The sequence below is a fragment of the Bombus impatiens genome, unplaced genomic scaffold, assembly GCF_000188095.3.
Source record: "Bombus impatiens unplaced genomic scaffold, BIMP_2.2 scf_1080, whole genome shotgun sequence".
Lineage (NCBI taxonomy): Eukaryota > Metazoa > Arthropoda > Insecta > Hymenoptera > Apidae > Bombus > Bombus impatiens.
In genome coordinates, this window is record NT_177499.1 from 448,936 (window position 1) to 468,002 (window position 19,067).

At 43.5% G+C, this 19,067-nt stretch overlaps 1 protein-coding gene across 5 annotated transcripts in view; it reads right to left on the reverse strand.

Moving 5' to 3' along the window:
- Positions 1–19,067, reverse strand: part of LOC100749379 (mediator of RNA polymerase II transcription subunit 12-like) — a 392,105-nt gene that overhangs the window by 359,138 nt on the left and 13,900 nt on the right. For 3 of the 5 annotated variants that reach the window (XM_033323627.1, XM_012391557.1, XM_012391553.1), the window contains exons 2-3: positions 11,617–13,520; positions 10,353–10,708 (exon numbers count right to left, since the gene is read on the reverse strand). In XM_033323627.1, coding sequence (XP_033179518.1) covers positions 10,353–10,538 — 186 coding nt within the window. In that variant the 5' untranslated portion in view covers positions 10,539–10,708; positions 11,617–13,520. Of the gene's footprint in view, positions 1–10,352; positions 10,714–11,616; positions 13,521–19,067 lie in introns of all 5 variants that reach the window. The other 2 variants (XM_012391556.1, XM_012391555.1) reach the window with 2 other exon arrangements.

Sequence of the window (19,067 nt, forward strand, 5' to 3'; positions counted from 1 at the left end):
TTTTTTTTTTTTTTTTTTTTTTTTTTTTTTTTACAAAGAAAACTAGAAAAAGTTACAAACTGTTCGTCGATGCTGCATTTCTACGTTCGATATAATATAGTAGTCACGGTAAATTTATATCTTCGTTGTCCACGATTTCTTTTCTCGCAAAGAATTCCGCTCTTCGCACCGAAACAACGTTTCACGGTCACTCGGTATATCAAAATGTCAGCCATTAAAGTAATTCGCCATTGCCGTTACACGCCGTAATACTTTCAACTTATCGTCCCAGATAACACGTTTGAAGCGTCGAAATTTAGACTGGCATTACTTTCGCGTCACTCTGTGTCAGCTTCCGGATGCAAGACCGATCGGTACTCGAGCGAATTTACGATAAAGTTTCTCCGTCGTTGTAGTTGGTTCCGCTAAGGGTCTGAGAAAGCAGCGATCAGCACTTCATTAGCGCGTTCTCAGACTTCTGACGAAGCCAGCTGCAACGCCGCGCCGGTGAAACGTCGTAACGCTCTTCTAAAAGGATACGGCTTACACCCGGAAGACTACCACGACTATGAACGACAAAACTCTGGCATCGTGAAAGCCTTCTGGATAGATAATTCCTTCGGGGAAAGTTGCTTCCTACGCCGCAATCCCGTCGACGAGGAGAATCGAGACCGAGTCTCGGTGTTGTTTTTTCAAAAGAAACGTACCACCACGCATCTCGCCACGATAGCAAATAAATCGCGTTTGCTCGTTCACGATACGTCGTATACGTCGTCGTATACGATTTCTTTGTACCTGTGTATATATCTTTCGCGAAAGAGATAAAAGTGTCATAACAAATTAATGCAACGTTAATACTCGTTTGAGCGGACGAAACGCGGGTAATGGCCATTTTTGATCCGATTCGAATCGAGTGTTCTGGTTACGTAACAAGTGTGCCGACCTGCCAGTCGAGACTTAATTTATTTGATTTATTACGCGGCATCCATTTCGTACGAATACCCGATGCTCTCCAATCGATAGCCATCCCCTCCATATCGTACACACGTAAACTCTACACCTGACGCAAAAATTATACAGACAGACTCCAGCTATCTCTCTAAATGGCCCGGGGCCTGGTGTCTAAATCCGACCATTTTGCGTATAACCCAAGAACATCGTTGTACCAAAGAGGAATTGTCGAGCGATAAAGTTTATTACTTACACGTTACGTTCTATCTGAGACGCTCCTATTGCTCTTATCGAGGTGCAAAGAGAAGACAGATTCGTAGAAAACGAAGAAAAAAGAGGCGAAAGAAGATGGAGGAGTACGATCCAGAGACTCGGAGAGAAGGGTTTATCTCGCGTAGCTCAAGACAGCAAAGCAACTATATCGTCTGGCACGGGCATAGGCACCGAAGGCAGCAGGGCTACGGGCCAGGAATCGATAACACATGACGGCATATAGGCACATACTGGACTGACCACAGAATGCCATCCGCGCACCTCCCATCACCCTCGTGTCCCTAACTCGCCTCTTTACCCCTGCCTCCCGGCCAGTTGCATCCCCAGCACACACGCACGGAAATGCACGCCCGTGCAGCTCACCGCTCGTGTGTGTGCACGGGTAGGCACGGTAGCCACCCATCCCATGGCCTCGCGTCCGCCTCTCCACTCTTCCTTCGACCATGCAGTACGTTTCCTCTTCCATCCCCTTGTAACCTTTGGTGCCAACCGTTCCGACCGTTCTATTACAGCGACAGGCATTGCGGCTAATGCCGTTCAGCCGTAAATTACGCGCAAGCGATAGACGGTAACCTAGGTGGTACCGCACCTGTACGATTTTTAACTTCGCCCTTAGCCCGGTGCACTCAGGTCGATTCGCTCTGACCTACGCGACCACAGACGTATACACCAGCTATAGTGGTATCTGGCTTCCGAAGCTGACTATAACCGGGCACACCGGAACCCTTTCGAAAGGTACGCAGGTATCGAAAGGTGCCTGTGCGCAGCTAGACGCAACAGAGATATCGCGATCGCGCGTTCCCTTCTTTCGAATAACCACTGAATCGAAAAATATGAGTACGAACGGGTTAATAAAGGTGCAACGGGAGACTTCTTTGACAAACGATCGTTATAGCGACGAATAACGTGCTTTTTCGGCTCGTTTATTTCGTTGAAAATTGCGATACTACGAGCTTTGCTTTCGAAATTTCGATACGTTAAGTTTTGCGACAGCAGATGTTTTCATCGTTTTGACGTATCTTTTCGAATAATTTGTATAAACTTTCGTTGCCTGTTCCCGATCCTTGTCTCCTTTTCCTTGGGTGAACATTAATTTTTTACGAATCAATCGTATTACCGACCATCTGAATCGACTCCCACACGTTTTGCATACTTGCGATATCATACGCAAAATGAGAAATAATTCGATCAATCGGAAGTGTACCGTCGCCATTCGGCGATAACCACCAACAACGATACCAAACGATACGTTAAAAAGCATGCAAGTCGAATCACTTTCTTTTCACTCTTGTCCTTTTTATAGATCTTCCGAGACTGTGAAAAAGAAACGTGAAAGCGACAGAAGCGTGTCCACTCGACGATGTACACACACACAAAGAGACGTATACATATATACATGTGAAAACCGCGTCTCTCTAGGGACCGGATGAGACAGAGAAAAACAGAGGAAAAAGGCGAACGCCAAAGTCTATGGTAGGAGAGAGGCAGGTAAGAGATACGCCAAAGAGAGAGAAGAGCTCTTGATCTTTCGAGGCAATTAAATGAATTTCCACTCGGCTAGAATGGCAAACGTTTAGAGACGGTTCCTACGTAAGATATTCCGGTGAGCACTCCGAGATATCAGAGAGGTAATATCGGGAAGGAGAAGAGACGTAGTTTGTGGGCTAGAAGTAATACACGAGAACCTGCCAGTCTGCCTGCTTGCTCGCACGACTGTCTGTCTCTCAGCTCAGGTTGGTCGAGGTCGGTCTCTTCGATATATTTACAACACCGTGCATAGGCCAGCTGCCATGGTGATCTCATAACGGTAACTAATCACATATTTCTAAGAAATATTACCACATCGCACGGTGTTGGACGGAAAAGAATCTTCGCGCATTGTCTTCGTAACTTTTCCTGTTACCTAAGGTTTTTAAAGAATACTCGGAGAAGAAAGAGGATGAAAAACGTAAGTGAATCGTTTAAAATATTACGAACAAATTAACGCATAATCAGAAACGAATCAGCCTAAAGAGTTATTTAAGAAAATCCTTGAACGATCCCCTCTACCGAGAGAAACAAGCAAGACCGCACAGAGTATTAATCTCGATATTAGAATCGATTCTTTTAACGAATTAAACGAAATACGTCTTAAAAACTAACGATAGGCGTAAAATAACAGCAAGTATCCTCCTATTCCTTCGTAAACGAAAACATGCCCGTTTGGTAAATGGTCCGAGGCTTTTGCAGCGCACTGTACGGCCCCGTCTGTCTGTCTGCCTTATGTCGCCCAACTCGAATCGATTCCGAAACTAACAATGCACGGGCTATGAGCCATTGCACGCTTCTCCGTCCCTCTAGTTGTTCCCGCACTGATCGTTCTCCTTAACATATATCACGAGACTTTTCGATTTTCTATTCTCTACCGCTCCCACCCCTAAAAACGCATTAACGCGACAACTCTCCGAAATTGAAATTCAGAGCGCGCCCGTGAAAAAAAAGAAACCGACCAACGAGAAAGCTTATACCGCGATAAATATAAATCCTCGACCCATCCCTCTTTTTCGCTTCGTGTCTCTCTTTCATGGTGTTGCAACAACGCACAGCATCCACGAGGCGGTGCCAACGAACGAATCGAACCAACTCGTGGCACGTCGGAGTTCGCGTGCCGTACACGGGAAGGAGGTCAAGCACTTCGGCGATGCGTCGGCCTTTAACCCCGAACGAAAGACGGGGCTGAAAAACGTTCACCTCTTGCTCCGATGCACGCAGTTAACAAGTGTCTTTCGTCGGCGGCCAATCGTCGAACGAATGTCCGTTCTTTCGTGACGGAACATTCTCCGCGTGTTTGGCACACGCGTATATAGTCGTAATGGTACGTAGTTGGAATTAAACGATCGTCCCTTTGATTCGTATCTCTCTCGTGACAAATTTGTTTTCGATGGTAAATACGGTAACGTAATATTACGAACTGCGATACACCGAAAGAGGACTGTCCGCGGGATTGACGCTTAAAGCTAGAATTATTCGTTGCCATTGCGAAACGAAAGAAATCCAAAGGATTAAATTTCCAAAAATTCCACTTAACGAGACACCCGTCGTCACCCGGTATCTCTCTATAACACTGTAACGAGTACCTATTGTTGATCGCTATCGAAGAATCGATATCAAAGCGATTCTGGCGGTAAAAACTGGCAAGGTCCCAAAAATCATGTTTCCGGATTGTATCGTGGCGCGATCGACGCAGAGCGGTGTGCACAGCATGCAGGAGTATGTATTTCCCCGGGTCCGGTGTCGAGCTTGCACAGTAACTTTAGATTCTTGCGGGATTCACCGGCCAACGACAGCGTCGTATTTCCGTGTCGGGATCAGAAAATCGCATTGGTGGGCTGTAGAGGAAGAAAAGAGAGGAGGAGAGACGTTTCACGGTAGCAGACACGAAAAACATAGTTAACAGCTGCTACCGTCACCATCGCCGCGCCGCCACCGCCGTCTCGTCGTTTCTCTCTTTTCCTCCTTTGCACTCTCTTTTCGTTCTGTCTTCGTCTATCTTTCCCTCCGGCACCTGTCGCGTCCGTTAACGCGGGACTAAAATACGAAACGACGCGACGTAACTCGCGAGCGGAATCGTCTCACGGAACAAAACCTTTCGTTCGACGTCGTTGCGTCTCTGTACCACCAGCGACCACTTCCTTCGTATTCTTACGCGTTCGATGGTCGTGCATTAGCCGTTTAAGTACCGTTCTTTGTACGCATGGCCAAGGATAAACCGCACCGAATCTTCGAATCTTGGACGGTATTGTTTCAAAAAAGAGCAAATTTTTAACTGTTCGTGGAAAAATTACGAATTACCTTTTTAAAGAAGAATGAATTACCTTTTTACCCTTTTAAATTACCTTATTAAACATTCAGTTTTACGATTGCCGATTCTGATTAAAGTCTGGAACTATTTTTTTCTCAATAAATTTGGAAATACTGTACCTATCAAAAGTTAATTATAATTATTTATGACTAGAAACTAAACGAGTGAAACGACAAGCATCTCGAGAGGCAATAGATTTACCTTAAAAAGAATATGCGAATTTTCCTTTACAAGAGTGAAAATTTTCCCGTAATGTATGTTTTAATATCTCTATCTTATACTATAGCTTGAATAGTAAAATTCACATCCAATGTATACTTGACAAATTTTTCAAAATGCGATGAGATCGATAATCTTATCCTTTGTTACTTTTAGGATGCGCCACTGCGCCCCATGGCTTCTCAACAGTCTGCAGACACGAACGATACACACTGGTCGCGTGTACCGGATAGCGACAGAATTACCGTGTCTCCCGGCGACGAATTATTCGCATAGGTGGCAGCCACCTGAAATACTACGCCCGAAGATAACCGGAATACATCTCGATCGATTAAAACGCTCTTTGTACAACCCGATTGCCTAGCGTTATTACATCATCGAATGTGATCGTTAGAGATAGGATCAAATACGTCGCGAATATACTCCAGTGTATTTAAACTCAATTCTCGCGAGTAGACCGCAAATTTATGTATTTGTTGCTTCGAAGAACAGACATAATGCGTAGAGTAGAATACTCGTAACGATGGTGTACGATGCTTGTAATTCTTTCAGGTTATAAAGTTAATCTTACGTGACCCTATAAACAAAATTCTACAGAATTAGATCGGACAATATAGACAATTTTGTTACAAATGAGATCAGGTATCAACAGATTTTATTCCATATTTTTGACTTCCTTCCTCCCCCCCCCCTCCCTCCTCCCGTTCTCCCGATTGTACTGGTAATTACAGAACACTTTGTGTATATATTGAAAATTATCTCGTCGTTAATAATCGTTCGTTCAGCATATAACGAGTTACACTTCGTTCGGCTAATTCCTTTTTCGCATTTGTGACTGAACGAATCGTTTCGGCGAACAGTTCACAGATCACCAAACGCGTCGTTCCATTTCGTATGCTCGGCTGCGAGTTATCAACGTGGGAACGAGGCTTTATCGTCCCACGTACCGGACGCATGCGAATTGGAAAACGGTCGAATGAAAAAAAAAAAGACGTATCCTCGTGTACATTCACCACTTTATTCACGGTGTAGGTGGACGTATGTTTATATAGGGTATCCCAATTTTTTCCGATCAAGCTTTCAGGAGTTTGGGATGTCGTATGGGTATGAAATTTTACCGTGCAGTTGTAGAAAAGTAGGAAATACGAAGAGAGTGGCAACAAACTCGAAGTTATTACGATTAAGCTATGAATGTTCGTTAGTATAGGTATTATCATCTTGTAGACATTACGTTATAGATATTATCCTGACAAAGAACGACATCGGAAAAACCGAATCAGCTTGTACAGATATGCGTACACTACGTAGATTTGGTATCACCGCAAAGAGAAACAGAGAACGCTATGAAAACCCTGCAGAGTGACTCACAGTCAAGAAAAATCGTACCGTCACGAAAATTATAACGCCTAATCGTTTTAGATCGTATAAGGGCAAAATGTTTAAAGATACTGAACACCCTGTATGTACATTTGTAGGTAGATACGCGCGTGTATGAGAACCACAGAGCAGGGAACGAGCGATAAAGGAAGAAAGAAAAGTCCAATCGTCGGCGGGGCGTGACGAACCGATAAAACAGTCGCACTGGCAGGAGTTTTCGACGTCGAGCCCGCGACATCTGCAACCAAGAAATGGCTGGCACCCGATGTCGTTTTCCGACAAGCGTAAAACGCTTGACAGTCAAATTAATCGAAAGTTTTAAGGTAATTGGAATCGATAACGCCGAGGTGAATAAGAGGCAGCAGCGGGCAGTCGGCCCTTCGGAGGTGGTCGAAGGGTTCGCGGCGGCACCGGAAATATCAGGAAGAGCCTCGAGAGACAGAGACGATCGAGGGGGAACATCGTTGAAACGATGTTCTCTCTAACTCGGTCATATTCCTTCTTGCAATGGTTCCTCTCTTACACCCGCTACCTCTGATATTGTATATTCCGGCGAAGCAGAGTGGAGAACGACCACGATTAGGCCCCAGGTCTACTTTAATATCCCGCTGCCATCCAATCGGTCTAATTGGAATCGAACGTACGAATTTCACGAGGATGTGGTCTGGCAGATCGTAATGTTTCGCCGCGCGTGTAGTCCTGTACACAGCGTGTCTCGGAAGATCGGGATTCGATCGATGCTTGGGTCAAACGTATCGGAACATTTTCAATTTCAAGCTCCTATAGCGTGAATTTACGCGCAGTCCTACCGCGTATGCAGGATGGACGTTGTTCGAATTAGCAGAGACGACTAACCCGACGTTGATGGTAAACCGATAGAAAAGGCGGTCCACGCATTTCTTACGAGAGAATACTCTCTCTTGTAAGAATCCGCGGATATTGGCACGATCGCGTGAATTACTCGTATGCGCGTAGGATAATCTACGAGTCCGAAGGGAATCGTTATTTACGCGCCATGAACCCCCTTAGCGATTCCCTCGATAGTACGCGAAAGAATAGCTCCCGATTTTCGGCCACAATTTCCTTCCTTCCAGCAAATTAATCTAGCTTTTACCGTACGATACTCTCTCGAACATTAAACGCGGATGGTAGACGTACGAAACGGCAATAGCCTGTTCCCCTTTTATTCTCAGCTCGAAAAATGAGCCTTTATTTCATCGGTGGAGCGTAAGGAGAGCCGCGCTTCTGCCACCTAAACGGCGCAAGAAACGAGGAGTAGACTCTGTTATAGCGGAGAAGTCGGTATGGTCTCCCCCCTGCTGCCACCCTCGGCCATAGTCTTCGTCTACCTAATGCAATGGTTTATCGTTAATATTTCTTCCAAGTAATATTGGTTCGCGCCTCTTAAGCTACAAGTTTCTCTTATATTCCGCGGAGAGCTCTAAGAAACGGTTCGTTCAACTTCTATCGCTGTTCCTGCCTGATATTTACATTCGCGTTTTACACAGTCCATCGGATAATTTGAAACCGAACGAACATTCGTAAAACGAAAGTATCTAACAATTTTATCGCATTCTATCCCACAAATGGAATACGCTGTTAGATCGTCGAATAATAGGTAAACGTTCATCGACGAGATCTTGTTTCGGTTATTCTATAATTATAAAGTATTTATAATATTTCGGTTCTTTCGATCACGAGCTTCGATCCTCTCGGAAGGAAAAACAAAGTTCTCGTCAAAAACTATCCTACGTTTTCGACTAATTCTTTTGAATTTTAAACCAACGCAGTGTCGCATTTGCCAGAACAGCCTGTATAAAATACTGCCAAAATTCGATCGACATCGCCAACATCGATAGAAAAAGGATCGAAGAAAAAAACAGTAACCAGACAATTCGACGAGTTCTTGCGTGTACCGGTGGCCGAGTACAAACCAGTACACGATGCAGAGGCACGAAGGCAGATTAAACGCGAGGCCCGCATAGACGCGATGTTCTATCCGGTCGAAACAATTAAACGTAACGAGTGCCACTATCGAGTAAGAACGTGCGAGCAGCGAACGATGCGAAGAGATGGCCGAGGATCGACGAACAACGCGGACCTTTAGCCGAGTCTTCATCGACGTTAATGGTTTCCAGAATTAAACCACGACTCGGGCAACGTGGCACCACTCGCGTACCGACGTACATATACATCGCTGTCGCACGTTGATGTACGACGATGATGTACGTAGCACGCCGTTCTCTATCGTCCCCGTGACCGATACCAAGAATAATCTAACCGTTTAATCATCCAACTTAATTTCGCAGACTGCGAGAGAGAACGTAAAGCCAACTCGGGAAAACCGGCACACAGTCGTTCCTGCTTTTTACGCTCAAGTCGTGTCGTTTCTGACGCTTCCCATCGAAACTCTAGAATCGATGAAGACGCGTTTGCCATTACTCGTCTGGTTGCAGTTTAAATACCTTCCTACTTCGAACGAACAAGAAAACTTCGCATATACGACGCTAAAATTTTGTTTGATCTGAAAGTACAATTTAGAATAACATCGTAGAAGTCAATTCCGAGAACTTTGAAACACATTTCGCAAGAAATACCAAGGTTCAACCGAGTCGGAGGGTACGCTCGGAATATTTCCTTTCGTTTTATCTCGTCGCTGTTACTGGTTCGCGCGTATCATTATCGCGACAAACTCTTCTCGTAAACTCTGTCGGACTATTAGCAAAAAGATGTCAAATTTTTGCGCCAGATCCACGCCGGTAAGATCGATTCTGATTCATCAAAGTCGTCGAGCCAGTTTTTCATCTAGTCCGATCACGCGTTGAGTAATTGTCGCTATCGATAACTGCAAATTCAATCCTCGAATTTAATATCTACGGGACGACGAGACTATCGAGCCGCGCCCTAGTCGTATCTTTTTTCTCTTTTCTTTTTTCTCTCCTGCGTGTACGTATTTGCTCTTCTTGGAGACATTTCTACAACGACAGCTTTATTAGAAGTCGTCCCTATTCGTTACGCGAAATCGAACGTTCCCGAGATGAATTTCAACGAGAAAGCTCGCCCGATTAGCGCGAGAGAGCTACTATGCGGTATACTAATTCGTAAATGGGAAATTTAGCAATCCTTTAACGATACAAATACATTAGTATAAAATTGACTACATACGTATAGAACGAGTTACAAGTCTAAAAATCCATGAAATTCGCGATTCGCGTATTGCATAGGATATAGAACACACATATATAAACAGTCTAAAAATGGCAGCTACCTGTTTCGAGAGTTCGATAGGGTGATTATTCACGTAGGTCAGTGCTATCCGCAAACTTACCCAATATCATCCTTCTTCGCGTCATTTATTATACAAGAAAGAGTATATACGTATACTTGTGCACGATACGAAGGAAATATAAAAACGAATAACGAATAAAGATTTCTCAAGCGTGGAACGAACAACTCGAATAACAAATAAATCGTCAACGGCTATTTTAATCGTGGCTGTTCGTGATTCTTTCTGGACCTGATTAAAACCTGATTAAGGACAGCACTGATCCTATAGGTGACGCAAATACGTGTACCTACGATAATAGATACGTGTGCGCGAGATGGATAGAAGAGGAGATAATGCTTAGCAGCCACAGAGAGTAGCCGAAAAGATGGATTATCAGGTAACCCGATGTGGAAACTCGATTATACACAATGTGTTGTTCGTTACCTTGATACTGTCGTAGCAAGCAGTGACCCGTCCGTTCTGCACCTCGACGTTAGCTGGTGGATGGGCGAACTTGCACTCCGTGTCAGGCCTGGTACACTTGTTGCGCTGGAACTCCCTGCAAACCTCTAGCTGAAGCCATCGAGAGTCCTTGCCGTTCAGTAGGTTATTCATGTTGACCATTGCCATAATTTCTGGCCCTGGAAGATCGCGGGACTCCTTTCTTTAGGCAGGGGCTAACACAAAGTCTGGTTTTTTCTACCGACTCTAGTTTATCCTCCTTCCTCCGTAAACCGTGGCTGTCCGTATGCTGCTCTTCCACGTAGCCTCGACTCTTTAATCTTGTTCACTCGCACCGGCTAATCTTCCCAAGGATACAATTGTTTCGCTTTTTTATTCAAATCGACTCGCGAGCGCTCATTTGCACTTACAAGAATTTCGACGAGCTACAGAAATTCATATCCGTTCGTTCTTTCTTTCTTTCCCTCTTTCTTCCTTACTTCCTTCGTTCCTTTCATTCTTTCTTTCTTTCTTTCTTTCTTTCTTTCTTTCTTGCTTTCTCTTTCGATTCGCGTGTTCGTTCTTTCAGACTATGAACTACGGTACGACACGTATTGCTTCCGCTTTCAATCACACCAGGCCTTTCATTCGCGTGCACAACCGATGAATCGTAACCTACGAAGCGTCCGCTTTCGTTCCCTTTGTCTTTTCATCAATGGAACGACTTCGACGGGTATAAAGGTTCGATGCTCGAAACGAGCCGATTTTATGATAGTAGAAAATTCAATTTTATCGAGATCCAAGTTGACGAAAGTAGTTTGATATAACGTCGGAGAAGCGTTATCTAACCTTTTATGCCTCGATGCTAGTTTAAAGGATCGTTTTCGTTAGAACGGTACGCGACCTTTTTAGAAATACGCGCTCCTCTCGTGATATTTTATATATTCGTTTACGTTGTACCGATTCTAACGAATATTTACGTATTAACGTAGAACGTAATTCAGAAGATAAAGAGTCGAAAGAGACACTTCGCTAGCGATACAAGCAAATGACCGTGCAGATATTTATCTAAAATGATTTTATAATAAAAGCATACTACGACTAAAAGGAAGTTATCGAATCGATGAAAAAGTAAAGTTTCCATAAATGCATAAATATCCGCGCTCTTTCGACCACGTTCGTTCAAAAGCTCACCCCTATTCGCACGATAGCTCGTCGAAATGCTCGCAGGTGCCTCGAGCTTCGATACTATGGTAAATAGTGGTACCTTACGCAAGAAGTATTTCTTTCAGTAGGGTGCGATCTTATTGTCCCATGAACGAGTCCTGCGCTGAGTCGATGATCTTCCAAGAGCTCGGACGATCTTCCTTGTAGATGAATCACGATTAAAAACTCGCGGAAACCGGACGACGTAATCGACGACGTAACGAAGATTTTACTTTATCCGTACGTTTGAGCGCGAATTAACCCGTCGTTACACGTTTCTTCTCGATTATCCTTTCCTTCTCTGAATTTCTCGATTTCCTTTGCTCCGTTTTAATTGCCTATGATTCGTTGTCGCGTATTATCGAACACCGTGCGTAGCGTAAAAGGCTCGCGATTGTCAGCGCCAGTTCTACGAGAAATTCTAAACTATATTTAGATCGCCGATGATCACACACACACACACACACACGCACACACCGTTATCGCCTGGCTGCTCTTTATCAAACACAGTTGTTATCGATCGCAGTACGTTCAGTCGTAACGCAGAGACCGAGTTTCGGTTAGCTGTGTGCTTGCCAGGTGGCGTAAAAGAGAAAGAGAGCTGTTTCCGTTCCTTTTTCTTTCTTTCGAGAGACTTTGTAATTCCAGCTAGTTTGGTAGACGTGTAGGTTGATTGTCGCGTCTCGACTCTTTCGATGATTCACGTAGAAACGGTTGGCTGGAAGAGGAACGCGTTGCACCCTTCTACTCGAGGAAAGTTGGCAGAGGAAGATATTCTCACAGTGCGAAAGAAAGTGAAGTAGAAGATATTTATGGTGATATTTATGTGTGTATATTGTCAGCGATTAGGCGCTCTGGCTTTTCTGCGTTTTTAGGCGTTTTGCGTCGAGCTTCTGCCACGGTCGACCTGCTTTGCCTCTAGAGACAAGCTAGCGCACGAAAGATCCTCTCTCTTCTTTTTGATTCTTCCTACCGATATTCAACTTGCTTCGATCTTCCTTTTATCTTCGCACGATGCACTCGGAGAGCTTTTCGGAGGGCGCTTTAGCAACTAGAGCAAGTAGTAGTAGTTTGGGCAAAGCTTGAAAGCCTTCGAGAAGCTATAAACGTCGACCAACGAGTGTATGCTCTCTAGGAACGCGTTGATTTTGCTCTTTATCGAATATATAGGCTGATTGTTGCTGCATTCGAGTTTTGTTGCACAGAGATATATATATATATATATAATATAATATAATATATATATATAATATGTATATATATATATATATAAAGAGAGAGAGGTGTGTGTGTGTGTCAAAAAGCCGGTCGTGGTGTCCTTCAAGCCGGTTCTGAAGCTAACGCGTGTCTTGTGTGTAGTCTACTTGGACGAGGAAGGACGACTCCGAGGAGGTAGTAGTAGTAATAGTAGTAGTAGTACTAGTAGTAGTAGGCCGTAAGAGAAAACGGAGCTCTCGAATTTTTCGGAAAGATCACCTTAGCCACGGTTGCGCTTCTTGGAGAAGGGGCGAGATAAGGGGGCGAGATAAGGAGCAACGGTGGCGTGATACTGCTGAGGAACGGTGGATGGGAGGAAAACGTCGGAGCGAAACGTTGGAAAGAAACGGAGGGAGAAGAAGACTCGAAGGTTGGAGCAGATTTGAGAGTAAGCACGAAAGAAGGCGGTAGGCGACAAAGCGGGTAAAGAGGCAGGGGGTCAGGGGTCCAGTCGTGTGTCGGATCGTGGAGATCGTATGCGATGGAAGGGTCGGGCCGTGGTGGTGTGCTGGATCGGGCAAAGGGAAGGGGGGTGGGATAGGAGAAACGTGGAAACGGTAAAAGAGAAAGACAGAATGGGGGAGGTTCGGTAGGGGGAAGGGGGGTTGCGAGTTAGCGAGTGACGTTGCGTTTCCGTTCCTCGGATTTACGTCATTTATTCGGCGCACTCCTGGTTCCTCCCGCGGTCGAACTCCGGATTCTGCTGTTCTGGAAACATACCAAAAGCGAAAACTCGCGTTACTGCGGATGCAAAGGCTTAAAATGCTTCTTGTTTCTGGGGGCTGCTTGTGGAGGGTTGTGGGAAGGGTGACGATCAGACTCGGTGAAAGGCTTTGGCTTTCGAACAGAAAGATACGTAGATAGATATAGATAGACAGATAAATAAATAGATAGATACGTAGATAGATAGATAGATAGATAGATATAGATCGATAGAGATAGACGAAGGATATATGTTCGTAGGGATTTGTATATGTACGTGTAGAGGGCCAAGTGTAAATGGATGATAAAGCAGAGGCCGCGAATGGGCAAAGGTAAAATAGAAAAAGCGCAGGACTACCAATGCAAGCACGCTTAATCGAGTAAGTGAAGGCATCGAGGACGCGCGATCCTTGGTCGATCGATAACTTATTACGCAATGGCGGCCAAAAGAAAGTTTAAAATTGATATATCTCTCTACGATATTTTATACGTATCTATATTTAAAATTCTATCATCTTTCGTTCGCCATTGTATATGGAGTCACGATAAAAACGAAACTGATCGTACGGTTTTTCTATCGGGTGTAATTCCATCATTCGCGCGAAGGAAACGAAAAATAAATGCTAATTAGATTAGAGATAGTCGCGATATAAAAATTCTATCGATCAATTAACGATGCTTTCTCAACGTAATGTTTATAACGCGATTCCATGGACACGTGCCACGTCCAGACAACGAAATGTACGTCTGGGGCGCGCAATTCCTGTCGTTTAATATTTCGTGCAATACTCGAGAAGAAATATCAAGTATACCGATCGAATAAAAAGAGTGACGTTCAGAATTCCGTACGATTACGATATAAATATTAGAATAAGAAGTACATATATGGGATATTGCTTCGATCATTGAGTCGTCAGGTATGAAATTGCGTAAGCGCAGGTATTCAATGGACAAAATTTCGCGATTCTTATCAATATCTCGCAAAAAAAAATTGAATTCGCGTGATCGGTGATGACCGATCGACGAAAACTTTCGCCGCGCGCGACACGAGTAATCGATTCGGGAGCAAACGCTACCGTAAGTACAGAAGTACTAAATGGCGGCCCTCTCATTGATGTAAGCGTATCGTCGGTGAAGGAGATACAGCGAGGTCGTAAAATCGGTCTGATATTTAAGTTTACACGTTTCGAGAACCGGAACGGTAATTTCAGACATACGCGTAGCGTAAATTTTCCAAGAAATTAGTCTCGGATAAAGAGTTGAAGCGGGAGAATACCGATCGTTCGGTCACTCGACAACGAAAAATTTGTTACCCCTTTATAACGTAGCTTATAAATCTTTAAACTTTCAGAGTCTTTGATCAAACTTTCGAAATATCTCAGATTTGATGACTTTCTATTCTCTGCCGGCAAACCAACGATATCAACTTTACGACTTCGCTCGGCATCTCTCTCGGCAACTATACACGGTCTAGCATTTGCTTTATGTACGAGTCAGAAACAGTTAAGGTAAAGAAAAAGAAACGGCCGAAGAGGGTCGGCGAGAGAAACATAGTACAATTTTCCGTCACGCGAGTAAGCCGCTTACGAAAAGCGGGCCCGAGGCGCTCCACTCGTTTCTCATGTTACCCAGGAAGAGTTATGGGGACGTATGCGCGCGTTCAACGCGCTAGAAAATGCCGGAAAGAAAAACGTTTTCGTTCGAACCGTTTGTTTTCGCGGGGATTTTCGTGGCCACGAAAATCGTTACCATTCGAAACGATTCGACGCGTCGATTCTGACCGACCAGCGGCAATCGTATCCCAGTTTCTCGCGATTAAATAAGATCTCGTCGAATTTTCTTGTCACTGGCATTTTCCAACGCGATGATAAAAAGAATTGCTCGTATCGCTTCCTAAGTAAAAATCGACGAAACGATCGCGCCGTTAGTAATTATGTTAACTCTATCCCCGATGCGAACAAGAAGACAACTCTTTATGAAAAGTATCGTATTATTATGGAACTCTCGAAACTTCTCATCTAACCACTCTATTCGTAACATCTAACAAACATATTCGTAAAAATAAATGTCGAATTTTCGCTGTGATAGATTTTGAAACTTGCTACGAAACCTAAGGAGGTACTTGCTAATAAGATTGCCCTCGAGCTGCGAGCGAAAAGCTGCTTCCTGTCGTTTTTCCTCTCTTCTTTCTCTTCGTTAGAACGCCGCAATGTTATTCGTTTTCGTAACACAGCGATATATCGAACGATAGATGATAATAAATAGGTAACTTTAGCGAAATACCTTTCTATAGTAACTTTAAGCGAAGGTTCAAATTCGCTAAATTATTGTTTCGCGATAATTTTAAACGATGAAACAAGGAAACTACTAAAACTCGTATAACGTTATTCATACAGCGTAACGAACAAACGCGAACTCTGTGTTTCGCTGCTTCTCTTTTGCTTTCATATATATATATACTTTTTCAGCTTTACGATAACAATTGTCCGGTCTTTAGCGCCGAATCGACGAACTAGTGAAAAGATTTTTTATGAAAAGTAAGCTAAAACGAAACGAATTTACTGTAACAGAAGATAGCGACACTGGTTCGAGACTTCTTTTTTATCAAGACTTCCGTTATCGTTCGATAATCGAACTTTATCGTTTCGAAAGATACTCGATAACGTCCAAGCAACCTGTACTTCGTGGAACTTCGATATTCAGTACAAATGTCCCAGTGTATTGCACGAGTAGCTTCCCCTTTTCACGCAGCTAATTCAATCTAAAAGATTACTCGCAAATTAACCTATTAACTAGCATCGATTGGTGCTCTACTCGATAAAAGATATTTCCTAGCTGGCTATCGTTGTTCCCTTATAGTACAATTTTTTATACACTATTTGCTAACATTTTAATTAAATCTCTCCGTTAAAACGTGCACTGGAATACGGCAAACAGACTTCTAATTTACAATAAAAATAAGAAATAATAATTTATACGTGTTTCGAAATAAACCGTCGAGACATTCCGTTTCGTATCGATAGAGATAGAAATTGGTCCAATTTCCCACATTGCGTCATAATCTGAGGTATGTGAGAATTGGAGGGTTAACAGATACGACCTTTCGATCCATTGACTCAATCGTAGTGATCAACGGATACGGAACAGCCGATTATTAAAATATAATAAAATAATTTTATGAATGAACTGTTACAGCCGGTACTGCGAACAAAGATAAGAGCAATGGAATATCAAGAGTATCAACCACGTATTGGCATGGTATACCACGTATCTCTGCCTCGTGACTAGTTTTTCGCGTGCTCTCGAAAGACTTCGTTCGCCTCTCTCGGTCGAATCGATATACGTGCACGAATGCGGCTTCGAGCTTCGTCCACTTCTTTCACGTGACTACCGCAGAAAAAGAGGGACGACCAAATCAATATCTCACACAGACTTTTCGTGATCGTCGACGTCGACGTCGACGTCGTCGGGGACGCCGCACAGCGCATTCGACTCGTCCTACCATCGAAGGACGTCCTTGACGTCTGCATCGAATTCGTGCGATCTACTGAATACCTAATTGTTCCTTTGTATGACAGTCTAACGGAGTTCGAAACCTTACACCCACTAAACAACAACCAGCTTCGTCCAACTACGAACAGGGATCGCGACAAATTAGATACTGCTTCGTGATTAACTGGGAATTTAGGGTATCATCCGTGTTCCAAATCATTGATATTCTTAGTTTAATCAGAATTCGCGTTTAAGTCCAGGAATGAGGAATAACCTGAATTATGAAATGTAAGTTTGCATAAAAACATCTACGCGTAATTACATTCATTTGATCAATTTGAAATCATCTAAAATGGAACGATAAATTGGTGAAACTGGATAAATTGGTAAAAGGACTGACTATTCTTCGATTTCGATGATCTTTGGATACGTCGTAGAAATCGATATTTTCAACAATTTTCCTCTATACGTATAAGGTCTGCAGTCGCTTAGTTTCCGAGATGTTCACGAAATACTACCGATACTAGCCATTGAATTCTGCCCCTAGTCGTGCGTCTGTGGCACCGCTATCGTTGGTTATCGGCTCCTACGAGGCATCCGGATAAAATAACGCCTAATCCAAACCTAATTCTTATCCTTTGTTTACAGTTTATATAGGTTTCAGACAGATATCAAAAAATCATCGACGTCAGGAGACAGGTGAGCCTTTCTACGGTTATCACGCATAAATTTGCTATCGTTGTAGCGTATTCTTTCTTTTCTTTTTTGTCTTTTTTTTTCGTACTCCCATAAAAATGCATATCAAAGTAGAACATAAGATATCTGATTCACTTGCGAACGAAATGCGTCAATCGAATATCAGCCTTTAACGTGCCTTTAAGAATGTCGAGAATATCATCGAATGCTTTGATCGTTGATCGAACCTCGTAAAGTCTCTTCATCTCGATATCCATAAAGAACCAACGCAAATAAACAAGGTAATACTCGTTAATCGCATCCCACGAACGACTGCACCCCTTTGATGCAGATCACGCGAGAGTTTGACGTTTCACCTTCGAGGCGCATTCACTTTGCACCTATAGTTTCGTGTCTATTTTATAATGCCTCTGCTAGAATTGAACACGGCTTGCTATGGGATTCCGTTCGACTGTAAACGTCCACTGATCCGGATAACCATGCTAGTACCACGGTTGTTGACGTCGCGTCGTCTAACGGAGAGCGAGAGCGAGAACAAAAATAAAGGGAGGCGAATAGGCCAGGGGATGAAGAGGAACGAGAGAAATTGCGGACGGGAGAAAAATAATTTTTAACCTTTCCGATCGACTGCTCCTGATTAACCAGACTGAAACGAGCGAACAACGCCGTCACACGCGGTAGGTCACTCCGTGCGAATTTGTTCCACGATTTTTCCTTCGCCCAGCCTCGATCAACCCTCTGACCAACCCGATCTACGTCTGAACCAAGATTTTAGAATTATAAAATTTAGAAATAAAATACCGTGAAAAATAGTGACGTTATAAATGACAAAATCTTTATTTGGCAAAGCTCTGGGTAACGTTAAATTCTACTGGGAAAAATCTGGAATAAACATTTCGACTGTTATCGTTTACAGGTATTGGATTTTTGATATCCCAGTCATCGACATGTCCAGGATAGGGGAAAAAAAAGAAACGAAGGGAAGAGGATAAAAAGAGAGGAATTGGAATTAACGGAATGAAACAATGAAAACGACCATCCCGGTCTATACTCTCTCCACGCAACGAGCTTAAGAGTTGTCGCTGGCTGTAACGGAATTAGAACCGATTAAATTAGCTAAAAGGATTTTGGGCATACAGCGAGGTAGACGGTGCGCCGGTTTCGATATTGTTACAGGTGAAAACTGTTCTTTCGCTGCGTATACACCGACACGTAGCCCGTAAAATTAACGACATCGTTAATTAGATGGATAGAGATTATGATAGCGGGGATCGTGGGACGGTACCGCTATGAAATATTTCCCATCGGGGGCGAGTTAATCGAAAACGCTTTCAGGTTAGTGAAAAAAAGAAAAAGACGAGGTGA